At 43.3% G+C, this 21362-nt stretch overlaps 1 protein-coding gene across 1 annotated transcript in view; it reads left to right on the forward strand.

Moving 5' to 3' along the window:
- SLC17A7 (solute carrier family 17 member 7) overlaps positions 1-21362 on the forward strand; it is a 391628-nt gene that overhangs the window by 336728 nt on the left and 33538 nt on the right. The window contains exons 7-10 of the mRNA XM_086930231.1: positions 4039-4181; positions 12896-13045; positions 14694-14826; positions 17636-17746. Of these exons, the coding sequence (XP_086786357.1) occupies positions 4039-4181; positions 12896-13045; positions 14694-14826; positions 17636-17746 (537 nt within the window). The remainder of the gene's footprint in view (positions 1-4038; positions 4182-12895; positions 13046-14693; positions 14827-17635; positions 17747-21362) is intronic.

Consider the following 21362-nt stretch of genomic DNA (forward strand, 5'->3'; position numbering starts at 1 on the left):
CATTCATTATCAGACCACTCAGCACTTAGCTTGACACTAAGGAGGTCATTAGGATAGCGGGTGGACTTTGCCCGCCCGCCATAAGGGCGGGGGTCCCGTGGTGGGGATTAAGATGCGCCCACCACAGTGGTGGGCGCATCCCTCATTTTTAACATTGTGGCGGGTGGTGGTCTTTGCACCGCCCGCCACAATGCTAAAAATGCATGTATGCATTTGCTTACATGAAGTGGCAGGCACCGCGCTGTGCCTGCTGCTTTGTGTATGCAAATACTGGGGGGTACCACAGGTATGCCCCATGTGCACCCCCCACCTCTCCTTCACTCTGGGAGCCCGCAGGGGCCCCCCAGAGTGAAGACCGCATGCCTTTCCGTGGCGGCGTTGGCATCTAAAACAGCCCATTGTAATATGGCTGGCGGTTTCTAATAGACACCGCCACCATATTAATCCTTTTCCGCCCTGGCCGCAAGGTGACCGGGGCGGAAAAGCGGCGGACGGTGTTTCCGTCCGCCGCGGCCCCCCCGCCATACTAATATGGCGGGGGAATTTAGGTGCGGATGGCGGGCGGGGGCAATCCACCCGCCATCCTAATGGGCCCCCAACTCTTCTAGACACCTTTCCCCCGCCTGTACCTGGCGCCTGAGAGAAACAATGCTCCATCGCCCAGAAGTGGTGCAGCAAATAACAAAAGCAATAATAAATTACTTAGAAGTAAACAAAGCTCCATAAACCCCAATAGCAATCCTCTGGGACGCCCGAAGGTGGTCATTAGGGGGGAGCTGATATCTATTGCGGCAGTGCATTACAAAAACCATAAAGAAAAGAGAGACCAGCTCTCACAGGCAGTACAGAAGCTAGAGCGAATACACCAGAGAACGGGCGCCCCCAGGATCTGGAGACAGCTAGAGGCGGCTCAAGCTCAGCTGGCAGGATTAGATCTAGACAGGGCGGTATAAGCAGCACCGCATTGAGGCCCACCTTTTATGTGGGAGGAGATAGATGTGGGGGATTATTAGCTAACAGATTTAGGGTGCAGAGGCAAACCACCAGCATCTCACCAGTGGTCAACCCGCAAGGGCAAGAGCAGCACAAATACCAGAGTATTGCTGATGCCTTCCACCAATATTATGTGGAGCTATAAGGGTCACAATGCCTACCCCCAGACGCCCCAGCCCAATACCTGCAAGACGTGACCACCACTAAAATAACATCTGAACAGGCAGAATCCCCAATTATGCTGGAGGAAGTGATCTCCCACATCTCCAGACAGAAAATGTTTAAGTCCTCAGGCCCAGATGGCTTCCCATCCCTTAATTATAAAACATTTTGTTCTACCCTGGCCGGATACTCATGAGGCTGTACAATGCAAACAGGACCTCTTCTCCTCTTCCATCAATGATGCTAGAGGCATCGATAGCGATGATACACAAGCCTGGAAACTGTGCCAATATCCCTCCGCAATGTCGGTTTTGAGCTATTCACAGGGATTCTAGTGCACCGCCTCTCCCCCCTGCTGTCAGGACTGATTGCCCCGGACCAAGCAGGATTTGTACCCAACAGACAATGAGCAGAGAACAAAACTCCTCCTACACCTCATTAATAAAGCCCAGCACTTTAGCACAGAGTGTAGGATTCTCTCCATCAACGCTGAAAAAGCGTTTGACAGCAGAGGCAACGATGAGACTCTTCGGTATCTCAGAGAGGTTTCTGGTCTGGGTGCTAAACAGCTACACTAAACAAAGAGCGTCAGTCCAGGTGAATGGGTTAATATCCTCTCATTCAGCAGGGTATGAGGCATGGATGCCCTTTTCCCCGCTTCTCTTCACTCTCTGCATGGAACCCATGGCCCATAAAGTCCACAGCAACCCTCTGATAACAGTGGTGAGGTTTGGAGGGGAGGAGCACAAGATTAGCTTGTATGCAGATGACGTAGTGGCAGCCCTTGAAAATCCCAAAGTCTCTCTACCTGCCTTCATGGCAAAGCTGGACCACTTTTCACAAGCGGCTGGATTCAAAATCAATTTTCACAAATCCCAAGCCCTTAACCTGTCTCTCACAAAAGCCACAGTAGCAGAACTGAAGCATGACTACCAAATACAATGGTCCCAACAAGCTATACCCTACTTAGTTATCCAACTCACGCCAAACATACAACACACTACTTAACTGAACTACATGGCATTACTACAGTACATTTAAGAACGCCTAAGGAGATGGAGGCCACAGACATTATCTTGGTTAGGTCACACAGCAGCGATCAAAATGACAATCCTACCCAAGATACTATTTCTATTTCAGGTACTTATGTTAGAACATCCCCCAGGAATGATTCAGTCCATGCAACGAGACATCGAGCACTGTATATGGCGGCATAAGAAGGCCAGACTACACAGAGAACTATGTTACAGTACATCAAGGGATGGTGGACTAGCTGTCCCAAACCTGCAGGAGTATTACTGGCTGGTGCAGCTAAGAGTGCTGGTCAAATGGTCAAGTCCAGACTCCGAAAAGCACTGGCATTATATGGACAGAGCCTTAGTGAACCAGGCACTGTGGGGGATCCCTTTCCTCTGTAAAGGAATTCGCCCCCCCCCAACCTTTACCTTTCAATAATCACACGCACACCCCTGAAAGTCTGGGATAAGGTGGCCACGACTAGAGCACTACCAACATTCCCTTCGCCGCTGACCCCCATAGTCAATAACCCAGAATTTACACCAGGGATGGTCACATGGACGTATAATCAGTGGACATGGGAGGGACGCATGTCTATCGGCCACTTCGACGAGCGCCGACCACTGACCTTTGATGATTTTCATACATAACAGAATCTCCCTGAGATGGAGCGACTTTGCTTCCACCAAATTAGACACTGGGTATTGCAAGTAGATGTCCGCAACAAAGCACAGAGGCACCTCACCCCATTCCAAAAATGGTTGCTGACTAAACACTCAGACTCTAACTTAATATCTGAGCTTTACTCTCTGCTTAGGCATCCCGCCAAGGCAGATAAATCCCTGGGCCATCAGAGAGGGGAAGGAGAAATAGGCAGAGGAGTATTATTGGCCAAGGAGTTGGAAGAAACACACTACAGGGCTCGCCACACTGCAAGCAACATAGCCAATATAGAGACAGCCACAAAAATCGCCACTTAGTGGTACTTGACCCCGCAAAGACTCCATAGAGGAACCCAGACTGAAGTCCCCTATGTTAGAGAGCCTGTGCCTTACCAGGCACACTTGCCCATCTTTTATGGGAGTGCCCTCAGGTTTCTGGATACTGGTCGCAAGTATTAGACGATGTAGATGCTCATTTTGACACCCAGCTACCTCGCTTTACCGCATACATCCTACTGGGACTGCTGAACGCCCTCACTCTTCCGCTTGAATTGCTTTGGTGCTAGGGGCCGCCCTACAGAATATCTTAACACACTGGGGGAGAAACAATCCCAACCCACATGGAGTGGCTACTTCGCCTATGGTACATATTGGGGATGCAAAAGATATCCCTATCCCTTACTCATCAAGGAACCTCGTTCGACAACCATTGGAAACCTTTCCTAATACTACACACCTCTGAATTCCAAGAGCTCACATGCTCTAAATAGCTACGTCTATTACGCCTCGCTGGGCCTGTACCACCAGCTCCAAGAACAACTATACCCATACACACATACCATACTGACGTGGAGGCCTCATAGAAAGACCAAAGCGTGGAAGACTTTTTGATCTCTGTTGGTTCTTGATTCTTGTTTTCCATTTATTTGGCTTGGAAGGGGGAGGGGGGTAATATTATTATCACTTATAAGCCATCTAATAGCTACAAGATCGATAATAGAATTAAACATAATTACTGTATTGGTATTAAAACCAATTACGTTCTGTTACGAAAATCAATAAAGAAATTTAAACATAAAGAGGTGTATCTTCAGCACTTTCCTCAAATTCAGCAGGGTTGAGGAGGTCCTGATGGATACACGGATGACGTATACCCTCGCTTCAAGATGGGGACTCTAATTGGGATTCTCTTCTTCGATTACAGGAAGTTTTGGCATATTCTGGTACATGTTCTGGATCCTGGTATCCTATGAGAGTCCGGCACAGCACCCATCCATTACAGATGAAGAACGGAGATACATTGAAGAGAGTATAGGAGAGAGCACTCAGTTCATGAATCCACTTGTGGTCAGTATTTCATTTGTATCTGTAAGGAAAAACCAGCATTATGGAGTAAAGAACTCTAGAATTTTAGAGCTACATTTTCAAACTAGTATCCGCTAGTCTGAGAACTGTTCTGTAGATTTGCGCATGATAAATGTGTTGAAAGGAGAAAAAAAGAATGGAAAGAAAGAAGTCTTGCCTGTCTGAAAACAAATGGCAATGATTTATTTAGGATATGAAGTATTTAGTATATTTTTGATAAAATTTTAAATTTAAGTGACAGGAGTTCACTAATCCATATTTCATACGACTGATGCAGATGCACACGGATAACTCTCAATGTGTATCATCAGAACTCAAAGATCAAGAGTGATCTCCACATACAAAGGCTTCCATCTTTTCAATCTTCAATTTTAAGAAGTTGGATTGCATCCAAGGCCACAACTGACTGCAGTGGAGACCTCTAGTTGGAAGTTCTCTTGGTAGTGTTCAAACGCAGAGCACTTGAAGATGTATGTAATGTTTGGAGATGCTTAAATGTCAACTCTAAGGTGTGTTTAGGCCAGGCTCAAGAAAATGTTGATTAACAGAGTATTCAGAGCAGATCCCTGTGGGACTCCACAGGTAAACCTAAAAGCACCAAGTCCCACCAATTGAAATGTGCTTCCTCAATTATCTTTAATTTCTGAAATGTTGTGCCTCATTGTGAAATGTTAACTGGGGTTATTGTTTAGTTTTAAACTGACTTTCAGACACAAAGTCTATTAGCTTTAGTCTTTTCTTTCTCTTGCATTTTTTTCTTGTCAGCCCGGATACTTATACACTAACACTACTGTGAATATTTAGCACTATAATATTTACCAAGACGAAGGCTATAATAGAAAATATTGTTCATACCCAAGTTCCATTTGGGTTTATCATATACTGTATTACATAGCTACGTGTATATCATGTATATGAGTCACCAAACTCATACAGCTTTTTATGAAGAATAAAGGATAGTAATTATATTTATATAGTGCTTACCACCCCTGACGAGGAGTTGAATTGCTTTTTATAGAGAGTAGCACGCTACTCCGGAACCCAAAAAGAATTAGTGGTGAATAGGTATAGGGAAATATGGAATTTATTTGAGCGGTGGACATGTTAGTCTGTTATATAGATTGAAAAGGGTAGTGGAGGATAGAAGAGGGAAGTTTGCATTTATATAGAACTTTCTACCCCTGATGGGGTGTTGAGGCGCTTTCCGGCGGGTAGACCGCTACTCCAGAACCCAAGCAGGATTAGTGGGGAGATTAGTATAGGGGAATATGAAATTAATTTGAGTGGTGGACTTGCAAGTTTGGAATTTGTATTGAAAATGGATAGTGTAAGGATAGAAGAGGAAAAGGTTTGCATATACATAACGCTTTCTAACCCTGATGTGGTCTTGAATCGCTTTTTGGCGGGTAGCAATCTACTCTAGAACCCAAAAATAATTAGTGGTGAATTAGTATAGGAAAATATGTAATTCATTTGAGCGACATACATGTTAATTTGTGATTTGGATTGAAAAGGATAGTGGAGGGATAGAAGAGGGAAGGGTTTGCATTTACATAGCCCTTGCTACCCTAATGAAGTGTTAATGCCATTTCGGCAGGTAGCACGCTACTGCAGAACCCCAACAGGATTAGTGGGGAATTAGTATAGGGAAATATGACATTTATTTGAGTGGTGGACATGCTAGTCTGTTATTTGGATTGAAGGTTTTAGAATGTTGTTTTTTTTTAGCTGAGAGCAGTAGGAGGGGAAAATGAGATCTGAATAGTAAAAGAGGTTTGAGATGATGCAAGGAGGGGTAGAGGAGGGAAGAGTCTAGAAAGGGTTATTTTGTGGACCGTATTAGTAGAATGGGGTTTGGGATGAATAAGAGGGTGGAGGTAGAGGATATATTGAGAGAGATATAGGGTGAGAAATTCGGTAAGGCATTGGAGAGAGTAGTAGAATGAGGTTAGAGATGAGTCAGAGCAGAGGTAGAGGATATATTGTGAGAGGCATAGGGAAATACAGGGTAGTGCATTGGAGATGCAAAGTAATACATATAAAGATACACAAGTCCAAGGATCTTATATATGCATAAGGAAGTAAATATATGTGGATTTAAATTGTATTTAATAAACTCAGACTTTCAAGGCTTGCTGAATTTAAATGCAATGTATTTGTTTTTATTTAAAAAAATGTAATTCAATAGTGAATCAATTGTAGATAAATAGTTATATGATAAAATATTTATTTATGCAGTCACCTAAATAAATAAATATATAAATATATTAAAAAAATATATATATATGCAGTTGGAGGGTCTTCGTCAATATTCACGTGGCAGCCAGAGACACGCCAAGGAATCCCGCTTCATCAAGAGGTTGCCTGCTTTACTGGTGGTTTGCGCTAGCAATCAACGTTCTTGTCAAGGTATTGACTTCAGGCAAACCCACCTTTAGAGCGCTGCAATGCGAGGAACACCGCAGGAAAGCGGACCGTGACTGCACGGTGGCGGTGGTGCATTGTCGTCATTCCACGTTCCAGCATAACCAGCGCCCGACAGGTTGAAGCAATGCGGGGACTCGAGGGGTTGTGATGCCTAACACTTACCTCACCATGCGTGCCCAAATTCACCAACGCCTGCAGACACAAAGACTTAACTTTTGTTTCCCCCATCACGCTACACCAGGCACACAGGATTCTGGGAGTTGGAGTTCCATACTGAATCCAACACAGCGGATGATCACATGAGCGGGGGCGGTGCCAGAAGTGAACTTTATTAAGATTGACAACACTCAATCTGGGCACAACGGACACGAGGTACAGCGGCTAGGGGCGTCTGAGGAAGGATTTTAAATCCGAAATGCATTATGCCCGGCTGTAAGGAACTTCAATAAAGAACCCCACCTGTATTTCCCTGCCTGGGATTCCTTCCTTTCATGCAGTTGGAGGGTCTTCGTCAATATTCACGTGGCAGCCAGAGACACGCCAAGGAATCCCGCTTCATCAAGAGGTTGCCTGCTTTACTGGTGGTTTGCGCTAGCAATCAACGTTCTTGTCAAGGTATTGACTTCAGGCAAACCCACCTTTAGAGCGCTGCAATGCGAGGAACACCGCAGGAAAGCGGACCGTGACTGCGCGGTGGCGGTGGTGCATTGTCGTCATTCCACGTTCCAGCATAACCAGCGCCCGACAGGTTGAAGCAATGCGGGGACTCGAGGGGTTGTGATGCCTAACACTTACCTCACCATGCGTGCCCAAATTCACCAACGCCTGCAGACACAAAGACTTAACTTTTGTTTCCCCCATCACGCTACACCAGGCACACAGGATTCTGGGAGTTGGAGTTCCATACTGAATCCAACACAGCGGATGATCACATGAGCGGGGGCGGTGCCAGAAGTGAACTTTATTAAGATTGACAACACTCAATCTGGGCACAACGGACACGAGGTACAGCGGCTAGGGGCGTCTGAGGAAGGATTTTAAATCCGAAATGCATTATGCCCGGCTGTAAGGAACTTCAATAAAGAACCCCACCTGTATTTCCCTGCCTGGGATTCCTTCCTTTCATGCAGTTGGAGGGTCTTCGTCAATATTCACGTGGCAGCCAGAGACACGCCAAGGAATCCCGCTTCATCAAGAGGTTGCCTGCTTTACTGGTGGTTTGCGCTAGCAATCAACGTTCTTGTCAAGGTATTGACTTCAGGCAAACCCACCTTTAGAGCGCTGCAATGCGAGGAACACCGCAGGAAAGCGGACCGTGACTGCACGGTGGCGGTGGTGCATTGTCGTCATTCCACGTTCCAGCATAACCAGCGCCCGACAGGTTGAAGCAATGCGGGGACTCGAGGGGTTGTGATGCCTAACACTTACCTCACCATGCGTGCCCAAATTCACCAACGCCTGCAGACACAAAGACTTAACTTTTGTTTCCCCCATCACGCTACACCAGGCACACAGGATTCTGGGAGTTGGAGTTCCATACTGAATCCAACACAGCGGATGATCACATGAGCGGGGGCGGTGCCAGAAGTGAACTTTATTAAGATTGACAACACTCAATCTGGGCACAACGGACACGAGGTACAGCGGCTAGGGGCGTCTGAGGAAGGATTTTAAATCCGAAATGCATTATGCCCGGCTGTAAGGAACTTCAATAAAGAACCCCACCTGTATTTCCCTGCCTGGGATTCCTTCCTTTCATGCAGTTGGAGGGTCTTCGTCAATATTCACGTGGCAGCCAGAGACACGCCAAGGAATCCCGCTTCATCAAGAGGTTGCCTGCTTTACTGGTGGTTTGCGCTAGCAATCAACGTTCTTGTCAAGGTATTGACTTCAGGCAAACCCACCTTTAGAGCGCTGCAATGCGAGGAACACCGCAGGAAAGCGGACCGTGACTGCACGGTGGCGGTGGTGCATTGTCGTCATTCCACGTTCCAGCATAACCAGCGCCCGACAGGTTGAAGCAATGCGGGGACTCGAGGGGTTGTGATGCCTAACACTTACCTCACCATGCGTGCCCAAATTCACCAACGCCTGCAGACACAAAGACTTAACTTTTGTTTCCCCCATCACGCTACACCAGGCACACAGGATTCTGGGAGTTGGAGTTCCATACTGAATCCAACACAGCGGATGATCACATGAGCGGGGGCGGTGCCAGAAGTGAACTTTATTAAGATTGACAACACTCAATCTGGGCACAACGGACACGAGGTACAGCGGCTAGGGGCGTCTGAGGAAGGATTTTAAATCCGAAATGCATTATGCCCGGCTGTAAGGAACTTCAATAAAGAACCCCACCTGTATTTCCCTGCCTGGGATTCCTTCCTTTCATGCAGTTGGAGGGTCTTCGTCAATATTCACGTGGCAGCCAGAGACACGCCAAGGAATCCCGCTTCATCAAGAGGTTGCCTGCTTTACTGGTGGTTTGCGCTAGCAATCAACGTTCTTGTCAAGGTATTGACTTCAGGCAAACCCACCTTTAGAGCGCTGCAATGCGAGGAACACCGCAGGAAAGCGGACCGTGACTGCACGGTGGCGGTGGTGCATTGTCGTCATTCCACGTTCCAGCATAACCAGCGCCCGACAGGTTGAAGCAATGCGGGGACTCGAGGGGTTGTGATGCCTAACACTTACCTCACCATGCGTGCCCAAATTCACCAACGCCTGCAGACACAAAGACTTAACTTTTGTTTCCCCCATCACGCTACACCAGGCACACAGGATTCTGGGAGTTGGAGTTCCATACTGAATCCAACACAGCGGATGATCACATGAGCGGGGGCGGTGCCAGAAGTGAACTTTATTAAGATTGACAACACTCAATCTGGGCACAACGGACACGAGGTACAGCGGCTAGGGGCGTCTGAGGAAGGATTTTAAATCCGAAATGCATTATGCCCGGCTGTAAGGAACTTCAATAAAGAACCCCACCTGTATTTCCCTGCCTGGGATTCCTTCCTTTCATGCAGTTGGAGGGTCTTCGTCAATATTCACGTGGCAGCCAGAGACACGCCAAGGAATCCCGCTTCATCAAGAGGTTGCCTGCTTTACTGGTGGTTTGCGCTAGCAATCAACGTTCTTGTCAAGGTATTGACTTCAGGCAAACCCACCTTTAGAGCGCTGCAATGCGAGGAACACCGCAGGAAAGCGGACCGTGACTGCACGGTGGCGGTGGTGCATTGTCGTCATTCCACGTTCCAGCATAACCAGCGCCCGACAGGTTGAAGCAATGCGGGGACTCGAGGGGTTGTGATGCCTAACACTTACCTCACCATGCGTGCCCAAATTCACCAACGCCTGCAGACACAAAGACTTAACTTTTGTTTCCCCCATCACGCTACACCAGGCACACAGGATTCTGGGAGTTGGAGTTCCATACTGAATCCAACACAGCGGATGATCACATGAGCGGGGGCGGTGCCAGAAGTGAACTTTATTAAGATTGACAACACTCAATCTGGGCACAACGGACACGAGGTACAGCGGCTAGGGGCGTCTGAGGAAGGATTTTAAATCCGAAATGCATTATGCCCGGCTGTAAGGAACTTCAATAAAGAACCCCACCTGTATTTCCCTGCCTGGGATTCCTTCCTTTCATGCAGTTGGAGGGTCTTCGTCAATATTCACGTGGCAGCCAGAGACACGCCAAGGAATCCCGCTTCATCAAGAGGTTGCCTGCTTTACTGGTGGTTTGCGCTAGCAATCAACGTTCTTGTCAAGGTATTGACTTCAGGCAAACCCACCTTTAGAGCGCTGCAATGCGAGGAACACCGCAGGAAAGCGGACCGTGACTGCACGGTGGCGGTGGTGCATTGTCGTCATTCCACGTTCCAGCATAACCAGCGCCCGACAGGTTGAAGCAATGCGGGGACTCGAGGGGTTGTGATGCCTAACACTTACCTCACCATGCGTGCCCAAATTCACCAACGCCTGCAGACACAAAGACTTAACTTTTGTTTCCCCCATCACGCTACACCAGGCACACAGGATTCTGGGAGTTGGAGTTCCATACTGAATCCAACACAGCGGATGATCACATGAGCGGGGGCGGTGCCAGAAGTGAACTTTATTAAGATTGACAACACTCAATCTGGGCACAACGGACACGAGGTACAGCGGCTAGGGGCGTCTGAGGAAGGATTTTAAATCCGAAATGCATTATGCCCGGCTGTAAGGAACTTCAATAAAGAACCCCACCTGTATTTCCCTGCCTGGGATTCCTTCCTTTCATGCAGTTGGAGGGTCTTCGTCAATATATATATATATATATATATATATATATATATATATATATATATATATATATATATATATAATGGAATAATATAACCAATAGTAATATGTGCATTTTTAGGTAGAACTAACAAATAACTATATTTTTAAAAACATATTTGTTATACATGTTTATACAAAGAAATACACATCTGTAGGTACCCTTCAATAGTCCAAATAAATGCTTATATACAGAGGGATGTGCTGTATATTTATGTTGAGTATGGTGGTTATATGGGAAAGAACCAACTCTTGAATAGTCTTCTAAAGATAAGGTAATCATCCATTAATCTTTTGTTTGGGGGTAAAGAGTTCCTATTTTGGCTGCTTGAACGGAGTAGGATGTGACACCTGCGGTTTTTTTCTTGTATGGTGGGATTTTGAGGGGAGGGGCCAATCTAGAGCTGAGGTTCCTTTGTTTGGGGATTTTATTACTTATAAAGAGCGGTGCTGTTCCATGTTTCTTTTTGTGGGTGAAACAAAGCAACTTGAATGTGGATCTTCTGGCAACCGGCAACCAATGTAGGGCTTCAAGGCCGGGGAGATGTGGGTGTGTGGCTTTATATGTAAGAGTAGTCTGGCAACAGAGTTCTGAATCTTGTGTAGTCTTTTCATAGTTGTTAGAGGTGATCCGTGGCAGAGGCTGTTGGCGTTATCGATTTTAGACAGGACAAGAGAATTAGTAGCCTAGACCTTGTGTGGAAATCTCAGGTAGAGAGAGATGCGTTGCAAAGTTTTTATAGTGACAAAACGTTTTTTAAAATATTTTTTATTTTCCTTTGCCTGTTACAGACAACAGAAACATACAATCATAAGAAAAATACCCTCTGTTGAGTGAATTACAGTTAGCAAGGGCAGCCTGTGTTCAACACCAATGTACCTCACTGAAAGGTCACCAATATCTTTGCAATCTGGCAGTACCCATTTTATATCCAGCCCTTAAGGTCACTAAGACCAATTAAGTGTTTGTTCAGTCTATTGATAACTCCCATGTGTAGCGGTGCCAGCATAGCCGGTGGCTGATCTTGCTAGTTTGTTCACTTGGGCATTCATTGATAGCTTGGAGTTCATGGTAATTATGAGGTTTCTTACTTCCTTTGATACTTTAGGATATGCTCCCAGGTCATCAGACCATGTGGCGAGTGGGTCATCATTTTTCCAATCGCAACACATGTGTATTTCTATTTTTCAAGCATACAATTTGAGATGGCTCCATGTCATCCACTGATCCTCGGCTCTGAGACAACTGAAAATGTGTGTGTCCGTTGTCTTTGGGGCTTTCCAGTTTAAGGAGTATTTGTGTTTCATCTGCATTGTTATAGCATGTGAGGTGAAATTGATTGATCAGTGTCGGTAATGAATTCTTGTAAATGTTGGAAAGCATGGATAAGATGATTGGACCTTGAGGGATTACTGCTTTTGTGAAGTACAGCTGGATGACATTAGCTCTATTGTCAAGGTAGGATGTAATCCAGTTTAGAGAAGTCCCCTCTATGCCGGCTTTGTAGTGTATTTTTATTAGTGTCATGGTCTACCGTGTTAAAGGCAGCCGAGAGGTCCAAGGGAAGTAGTGCAGCAACCTCATTCCGGGCAACTGTGTTCTTAAGGTCATCCCACATGGCAATGAGGACAGATTCTGTGCCTCTTCCTGGACGGAATTCTGTTTGGAAGTCTGAAAGTATGGAGTTATCTTCAAGAAACTGTGACATCTGGGCGAATGCTGCTCTATCAGTTTGCAGAGAAAAGGTCAAGTTGAAATCGAGCTAAAGTTGTCGCTGTTAAGCGGGTCCACGTTTGTTTTGTTTGTATGAGAGTGACAACAGAAGAAAGGCAAGCATGTATAAAGAGGAAAAAAGATGAAGTGGGATGAAGAGAAGATGGACATTTAGTTAACTTAACCTGGGTGATTAACCACGCTTTAATTCCTCCTGTTGCAGAAATTCAAGGCCCCCTGGCGGAAGTTCTTCACATCCATGCCTGTCTACGCCATCATTGTTGCCAACTTCTGCCGTAGTTGGACTTTCTACCTGCTGCTCATTAGCCAGCCGGCATACTTCGAGGAGGTCTTTGGCTTTGAGATCAGCAAAGTGAGTGTCTTCTGAATGAGGTGGGAGATGCATGCATAGCATTGCTTTCCCTGTTGATGGTCAAACCTGCTGAAATTTAGAAGGAGAAAAAAATAAGGTATATACCAACACATGGAGATTCTGGTGTGGTAAGCACCAAAATCAGCATGTCATTCAGTGAAAACTTAGAATAGTCGTTATTTAGTGCATCCAATAATATCCAAACCCTGGAATATTGGCTTTTACCTGGTGCGATAAATATCGCTTTCAATCGGGCAAACTCAAAATCAGGTCCTAAGGGAAATTATTCGGATAGTTAGATATCTGTACTTCATTTTTATATAGTGTGGGCAAAAACAAGACTTTATCAGGGAAAGGTAGTCTCTAAGGGCCTGATTTAGTAGAGAGTGGAAAAGAAAAAAACATTTTTGCCTGTGTGAAAGTCGTTCCCCTACAACCACACTAAATGTGAGTTTGATTGGCTCCACTTCCCAACCTGGAGAAGGAGTAACCTCAGCCCTTTGCTGAAGTACATTTCTGACCACTTCTAGGTTGGAAGGGGGACGGAGATGAGTTTAGTATAGTCCACAAATATATATGTTTGTGGGTGATCTCCAACTTTCAAGGTAAAACAAGCAGTCATAGAAAAGTTTAATTTGGTAGTAAACATATGTTTTGTGTGTGAGTGTCTTTATGTGTAACATAAATTTGGAAACAATCCTCCCCAGCATATAAAGGAGAAAAGATATGCGCCTGCTGACAATAAGTACTCACTTAGGGGCATATTATCACGAAACAGAGTTAAGATTATTGCCGCTTTAACAAAAGGAAACTGCTGCTAAAGTTGCGATAATGGGCTTGATAATATGCCCTTGTGAATTTCCATAGAAGCCCATGTTCTGGTGTGAACATGGGCTTCTATTGGTATTCTCTATGGCATATTATCAAGCCCATTATCGCCACTTTAACGGCAGTTTTCTGCCGCTAAAGCGGCGATAATCTTAACTCCGTTCTTGATAATATACCTCTCAGAGTGTGGTCTAATGTCCTGATCTATTTCAGCATTCCACTGGAGTAAAGGAGATATTTCTTCCAGAACCTCACTTCTCCCAAAGTGGCAATTTACATGACGGAGGCATATACTTTGATGGAAACAACTCTGCAACCATGACGGTGCCCCATTCTTTAAAACCTGTATCAATCTGAGAACAGAGGTTTGCTTTCTCGCGTAGGCGTAAATTGACATATTTTTAGAAGTCAATAGGTTTCCAATAGCACTACTGGAAAGATTTTATGAGTTCCCAATTACTTGCCTCTGTAGGCAGTTCTGCATACATAGTTGATTTCAATGCAATGGAAGGATAATTAATCAGTCATAATATTACATTATGCTGAGATATCCAAATGTTAATGTATTTATACATTTATAGTACAAAAATCTATTTACTCTCATAAGTGAAGCCATTTACATGTGAAGGTTCAACTTACAAGATGGTTTGGTGTTTCGGTCCTAAATGCCGCAGCTTTTTCATTACCAGTGGGGTGACACACCACATGGCCCCACAATAGCGTTCAGAAAACATTCTAAATTGTGCCATAAATTGGAGGTACTTTCATTAATTGACTTGTATGCAACTTCTATACTAACACGTCTGTATCTCCTGAATAGGTGGGCCTCCTCTCCGCGCTTCCGCACTTGGTGATGACAATCATAGTGCCCATTGGAGGCCAAATTGCTGACTTCCTGCGTACCAAAAGGATCATGACAACCACAAATGTCCGCAAGATGATGAACTGTGGCGGTAAGTTTGGCAGTGCTTCACTCCATTCAGTGACATCTATGGGGATTTTTATCTGCACCATGTGCTTACTTAGGAATATATGTCATACTGGTTTGGTATTCGTGTCCTGTGGAATAGAGCATTCTTTGAGGTGAGGGTTAATGATTCTCCATGCATCTACCAGTGCCTCTTGGGACGTAGCTCTTTTGAAAGATTTAGGCATGTCTAACTGACAGTCAAATTCCTGTAAAGAAAGGGATCCATAAGTTGATTGCAATCTCCACCCACGATGAACATGTATTAGGAAAACATTAGCATTAAAGATGAAAAGCTATCCCAAAAAAAAGTACTGATATGATTAGTGCAATAAATATTCAAGCACAAGGACCTGTCTTCAATTTTAAGTTATGCCAAAAAACCGTCCCATCACCATATTCATCACATTAATGGGAAATACCAGACATTTTAACATTCGTGTGAAAAAATAGCAGCCTTGCAACTTTTAGTCTTTTAATAATATTTTTTAATCTTGGATATAATGTAAATAAATAACATCTTTCTCAAATACAGTACATACCAGTAAATTCTGAAAATAAATAGAAATGGAAAATATGGAACTAAGCTACATTAACATACACAACAGACGCAACTAAACAGAAAGCTTGGGGTTTCAATGAAAGTACCATTTTACATTTTGAAAAGACGACAAGGGAAGCAAAGATCCCAGAAGCAGAATGAGACAGAAATCAAAGAGAATTCCCCAACCTGTAGAGAGTGGTAGAACACCTAAATAGAAGATGGGCAAAAAGGTGTTTCAACTGACCTACAAAAGTTGGAACAGATTTAGTAAAATACAAGAAAATATAACACATTAATGAAAAATAAGAAATTGTAGGGTGATAAAGTAAAGAAATACGCAGTCAACCTACCCATAAGCAACATTAGGGTGAACAGTGAGGGGGAAGAAAGGGAATAGGACATCGTAACTGACTTTTACAAATGTAGAGTACGGTCAGTAGCAGATGGGATTCCACTTGAGGGATGGAAGCGTTTTGGGGCACATGCATCAATCTAGGATTTTGCATTTCCTAAATAGCGAAAAATAAGGAATCGCTATTTAGGAATTGCAAAATCCTATGCATCAAGAAATCCTAAAATGTTTTAGGATTTCTTAAATTTCGGAATTTGCGATTCCTTAATTGCGAATCGCAATTAAGGAATGGCATTACATTGATTCCTATGGGTCTAGAGGCCCATAGGAATCAATGCCGTTTTGCATTTCTTTTTTTAGGAAATCGCAATTTGTTGATGCATTGCAAGGGTGCAGAGGGGGGTCCAAAGGCCCCCCCTGCACCCCTGAAATGTATTTTGAAGTGCATGTTTCACACACACATGTCCTAAGGACATGTGTGTCTGTAACATGACACTTTTCAAAATGCATTTTTGTGTTTTTTGAAACAATTTCGCAAATTAACACGAGGGTCAACCTCGTGTTAATTTGCACTTCCTATTTCAAAATTCACATTTTTTTTAAAAATGATGCATTGCATTTAAGGAATCACACAAATGTGATTCCTTAAATGCATTCGCATTTTTGGGAAATGCAAAAAAAAACGAATTTTGAAAAAATGTTTCATGCATCCCAAAAACGTATTTAGGAAGCGCAAACGGCCGAATTTATCGATTCACACCGTTTGCACTTCCTAAATAGGTTGATGCATGTGCCCCATAGAGTGTAAAAGAAAACTAGTTTAAAAGAAAAAGGTATACAGACCTTCAGATTTCAACATAAAAGTGACAAGAAGAAGTTAAAACGAAAAGTGGCAAAAGAGTCATAGGTATAAATGAGTTTATAGAGCCCAACTTCCTTTTATTTCCATGCCTTCCTCTTCTAAGGTGAATATCGTATCTTTATAGGTAATCTTAAAGAAACAGATGTAGATTCGCACCTTTTAGGGAAAAATGAAATTACCCCTTACTACTTGAAGGCTGATTGTAATGTTTCAGGCTAGGCTGGGAACATGGCCCAATCCAACTGACCTTTCCTACTGCAGAGATATCGCCCACAACCAGCCTCCTCTCGCCATTTGTAGATGCAAGTATGCCAAGCCCTGCCAGGGAAGAACAAATCAAACTCTTCACTATCACTTAAAGGCTGGTAGAAGTGTCAAAATCAGCCTTAGTAAGTCTGTTGCACTTGGACCTGTCCTACTGACGAGTCCCACTAAAAACATATGACCTGCACGTTGCCTTTTTGGAATTAGAATATGAAAATACGCAGAGCCTGGCCAGACAGGAAATTTAAGACTACTCCCTACTTCTTTAAGGCTGGTGGCAGTGTCTCGGACTAGCCTTGCTTATTGTGAAAGCAATTGCTGTAGAGGTTTTTTTGCCAAGGCCTGACCTGGTGAATAGTTTCTCTGGGTTGGGCTTTCATGATGTAAGTCAATCACACCTCTTAAGGGTCCTTCAACACTGGGCTCTGAAATAGTAGTCGACATCAACTCGGCGGTAGGTAGATAGATACATGTCCAGCCGCACATCTATGACATCAAAGTCATACTCCCACCGTTTACAGGATAAGTCATTGCACTTGACACATAACACAACAAAATACCCAAACAAGAAGCAACAACATCATGCAGACTGTAATCTGTGATGCAAACATCAGAAATGCCTGGAGGAGCTGGCAGAGCAACAAAGCCCTACTAATATAAAATATCTCGCTGACGACAAAAACACAAATTTCTTCTTGTAAAGTCCTTTATTTCAACATAATGACATGTTAACACTTGTCACTTTGTTCTCTTTCTCCTGCTGTTCCTTCTAGGTTTTGGCATGGAAGCGACCCTTCTGCTCGTCGTGGGCTACTCACACACCAGAGGGGTGGCCATCTCCTTCCTTGTCCTGGCTGTTGGCTTCAGCGGCTTTGCTATCTCAGGTGAGTACACTTTACTGGTAGATGCCCACCTAGGACCAGTAGCTTATAGCATTAGTGAAAACAAAATATTGTACTTCATTGTTTGAGTCACAACACCAAAGTATTCCAGTCAAAAACAGAAATAAAGGGTTTGAGGGGAGATAAAGGAGGAGACCTGTACACTTTTGCTAAGGATCGAGCTTGCACTACATGCTCGAAAATTGCTTATATAGGTATTGCATGGTTATTCACACTAACAAAATGCCTAGCAGTACTCAGATAGAATGACTGGTAGTCCCTTTGAGACCTGACCTGAAAGCATTCCGGATGAATAAATGAAAGCAGACAAATATATAACTAAGAATGACCTTGAAAGTTATCTCAGCTCTATCAATACATAGGTGACCCCAATGCAGATAGCACATTAAAGAATATGCACATCCACAAACGTTCACCCATTAGGGTATTTTCAAACTCTGTTGGTGGAAAGAAATTTGGCAGGGAAACCATCCCAAGGTCACTTAAGTTCAAACTCTTTAAAGTGCAATTGTCTAAGGACAGTTACAGCATTTATTTCAATTATATTTCTAAAGTTATATACATAAGACACCTGACACATGTTTCGCTCATGTTAGGATTAGCAAGCAGCCTTTATCAAGATTGAAAACAATGTGAATTGGAATAACAAAAGAAATAAATAAAAATGAAAAAGTCATACCAATTGTGTCAAATTCAAGGATTTGCTCAGACCATATTATAGACTCTACAACTTTTATGTGCTTGGTGCACGTTGCCCACTCCATGCTAAACAAAACTGACCATTTTAAACCACTATGAATTGGTGCATTATATGGTTTTCATCCTATATAGCTACATTCTTTGAATGAAATGATAAACGTGTTATTTTATTGTTTCAATATTTACTGTTTGTAGTGTTCTATGACATTGTTTAGGTGATGCAATGAGTGCGCTGGATAAGCTAAAGTCACTTTCCGTGGTACCGCTACAATGTGGGATCGGAAAATATCCTATTCCTTTAATTAATATTTTGGTTTTGGTAATAAAGGAATATGGGAATAAATTGTCCTGCATGGGGGTGCATTTGCAGATTAATGATCATTTTGAAAATAATTACAGAATGATAGTGCAGTTACATTAGTAGGAGCTTGAGGTTAGCCTATTTTGCTAACATTAAAGAAATATTCTGTTACTCTTTCAGTACATTTGCTGTTTTCTCTGGTGGCTAAGTCATTGTATATTAGTGTCCAGTCTAAGTGAACATAAAGTAGCAAAGTAAATAACAACAGCACAATGTGTCAGGAACCTCATTAATCTCTAATAGCAGATGGTTCTATGAAACTTATTTTCATTGCAGAGGCAATTTCTTACTGGTCAAGTCTCGGGTTGTGTGTTTTGGCTGCATGTGTCCTGTGTTTAATCGAGCGAGCCATGTAGTAAGAACCATTTTAAGTGTGTGGGCATCAGGGAAGTCCTCACAAGGTTCAAAGTAGGATCTCCTTGTGTGAAAATAAAAGAAGAACTATATATTTTATGTGTATTCTAGATGTGTGAGCATTATCTCTCAAAAGCACTAGTGCTCCAAACTGCCTATGTGTCTTTTTGTACGAGGAAGACCAAAGCACCATGTTGAATGTAATCACATAATTCTACACTCTTAATTCACAGTATATATCCCGGAACTAAAATTAAGGTTAACATTCTAGATGAAAAATCTCTCATTGGGCTGCTCTAATATGTTAGTCCCAATTGCTACATGGGTGCTTTTGCCATGAGTTATAGCCTGTCCATGCAGGCGGAGACTAGAAATACTGCAGGCAGGAGGCTTACCTCTGTAAAGTAGAAATACCTGCATTTCCCTGATGGATGGTGGGCCATCTGCCAAAAATAAAATCAGTCTTCCGTGTTAGCTTATATGAGCAGTATCAGATTGGAATGCATTGTACAGGTTACTTTTTTGATTGTCATAATTGCATGTCTTTGTTCATAACACTAATGTATGTAATTCTCTCTATATGTTTAATCCTTGTTGTGCTGTATACAGTTTTAATATCCATTCACATGTTTTCTGAGGAGCATTTGTCTGTTCATTGGATGCATTCAGTTCACTGAAAGGTGACCATTCTGCTGTTATTATGGGATTTAAAGTAGTGCTCAGTTAGAGGATGTTTAATATCTGCATTCAGGATACCACATAGATGTTCTAAAAAATATCTTATCAAATGGTGAATGGTACTCCTGATGCATGCTAGTTGTCACTGACAAAGTATAAGACATATGTATGTTTCAGTTGGTCCTAATTTTCAAATGAGTACTACTGAGTTATGCGTACTACTACTATTATGTACTTAATTTAAAATACACCATTACTATGCAAATGCTCTCTCTTGCACATGGAGATATCGTCCCATATTCTTTTCCCAATGAAAAAAAGCATCCTGAATATATTGCATTTTTCTATTCCATGTTGTAGAAGGTAACAACGTGTAGCTTACAAAGGACTCTCACCTCATTAGCTAAAAATGTCAGAAGTAGAAGACAATATTTTCTAATTTCCTGAACAAAATGTAGCTAGACATATTGCATGTATCAGTACATTATGAACATCGTTTGATGCACCAATTCACATGGGTACAACGGGGACTGAGCAGTTCCTTGAATTGAACATGACTGGTATGCCTTTTTACAGCATATTTCTCTTTTTCTTTTAGCTTGATGCTCAATCCTATCAGCCCATGTAAAGTTTGCTTGCCTTCTTGAGCATAAGCAACTGGACTGGAGCATAGCACTCCACCAATGAAAATCATTTTTAATAGCCCTTGAACAATTGAACGTTAAAGAGCATAAGAAATTGGGGGGAGGATGTAACCTAATGGCTAGGGCAGTCGAGCTCTAATCTGGAGAACCTGGTTCGAGACTCGGCAATGACGCTCAACATCTTGTGATTCTGGGCAAATCACTTAATCTCCCCATGCCTACAAGAAATTAATGTGTGCTTGTGTAACACAACTGGTGCTCATGTAAAGTACTCTGATACCTGATACTTTCGGATCAGGTTTACGCTATATAAAACTACGGGGAAACATTTTTCAAATTACACTTTAAGTGATTAGGTGGGTATTTGCGGATCAGGTCTCCTAACATTTATATCTGTACATCTTCGTACAAAGTCCAAATCCAGTGGGAAGCAGGTAACAGAAGCACCTTCCAGCAATAAGAAACAAAATGTCCACAAAGGGCCTTCCATATAAACCCTTTTGATCACAAACTGCTTTCCAGTGCTCAAAAAGTGGTGATGATTATAAGTAGGCACCAATGACACGTATTTGTCGTAACCAGGACACTTTTTGGGTCCATGGGTTATGCCTGGCCTGACCTTTCGGGCTGGCCAAGGTAACTCTGTGTGTCAGTGGCTTCTCCTTATCCACTCGCCGTGACTTGTCTTCATTAATATATGGAGTTAGGTTTCACTCTACCATCACAAGAGTGAGTAGGCCTTGACAGTTGTGGTCGCTGTGCTCTCATCACTGGTCTCTGAGCACCCCATTCCACGCCCAAGCAGGAAGCAAGGTCTCAATTTAAAGAGAGAGAGTGCCAGTAGCCATCGGTGGTGGGAGTG

The sequence above is a fragment of the Lissotriton vulgaris genome, chromosome 7, assembly GCF_964263255.1.
Source record: "Lissotriton vulgaris chromosome 7, aLisVul1.2, whole genome shotgun sequence".
Lineage (NCBI taxonomy): Eukaryota > Metazoa > Chordata > Amphibia > Caudata > Salamandridae > Lissotriton > Lissotriton vulgaris.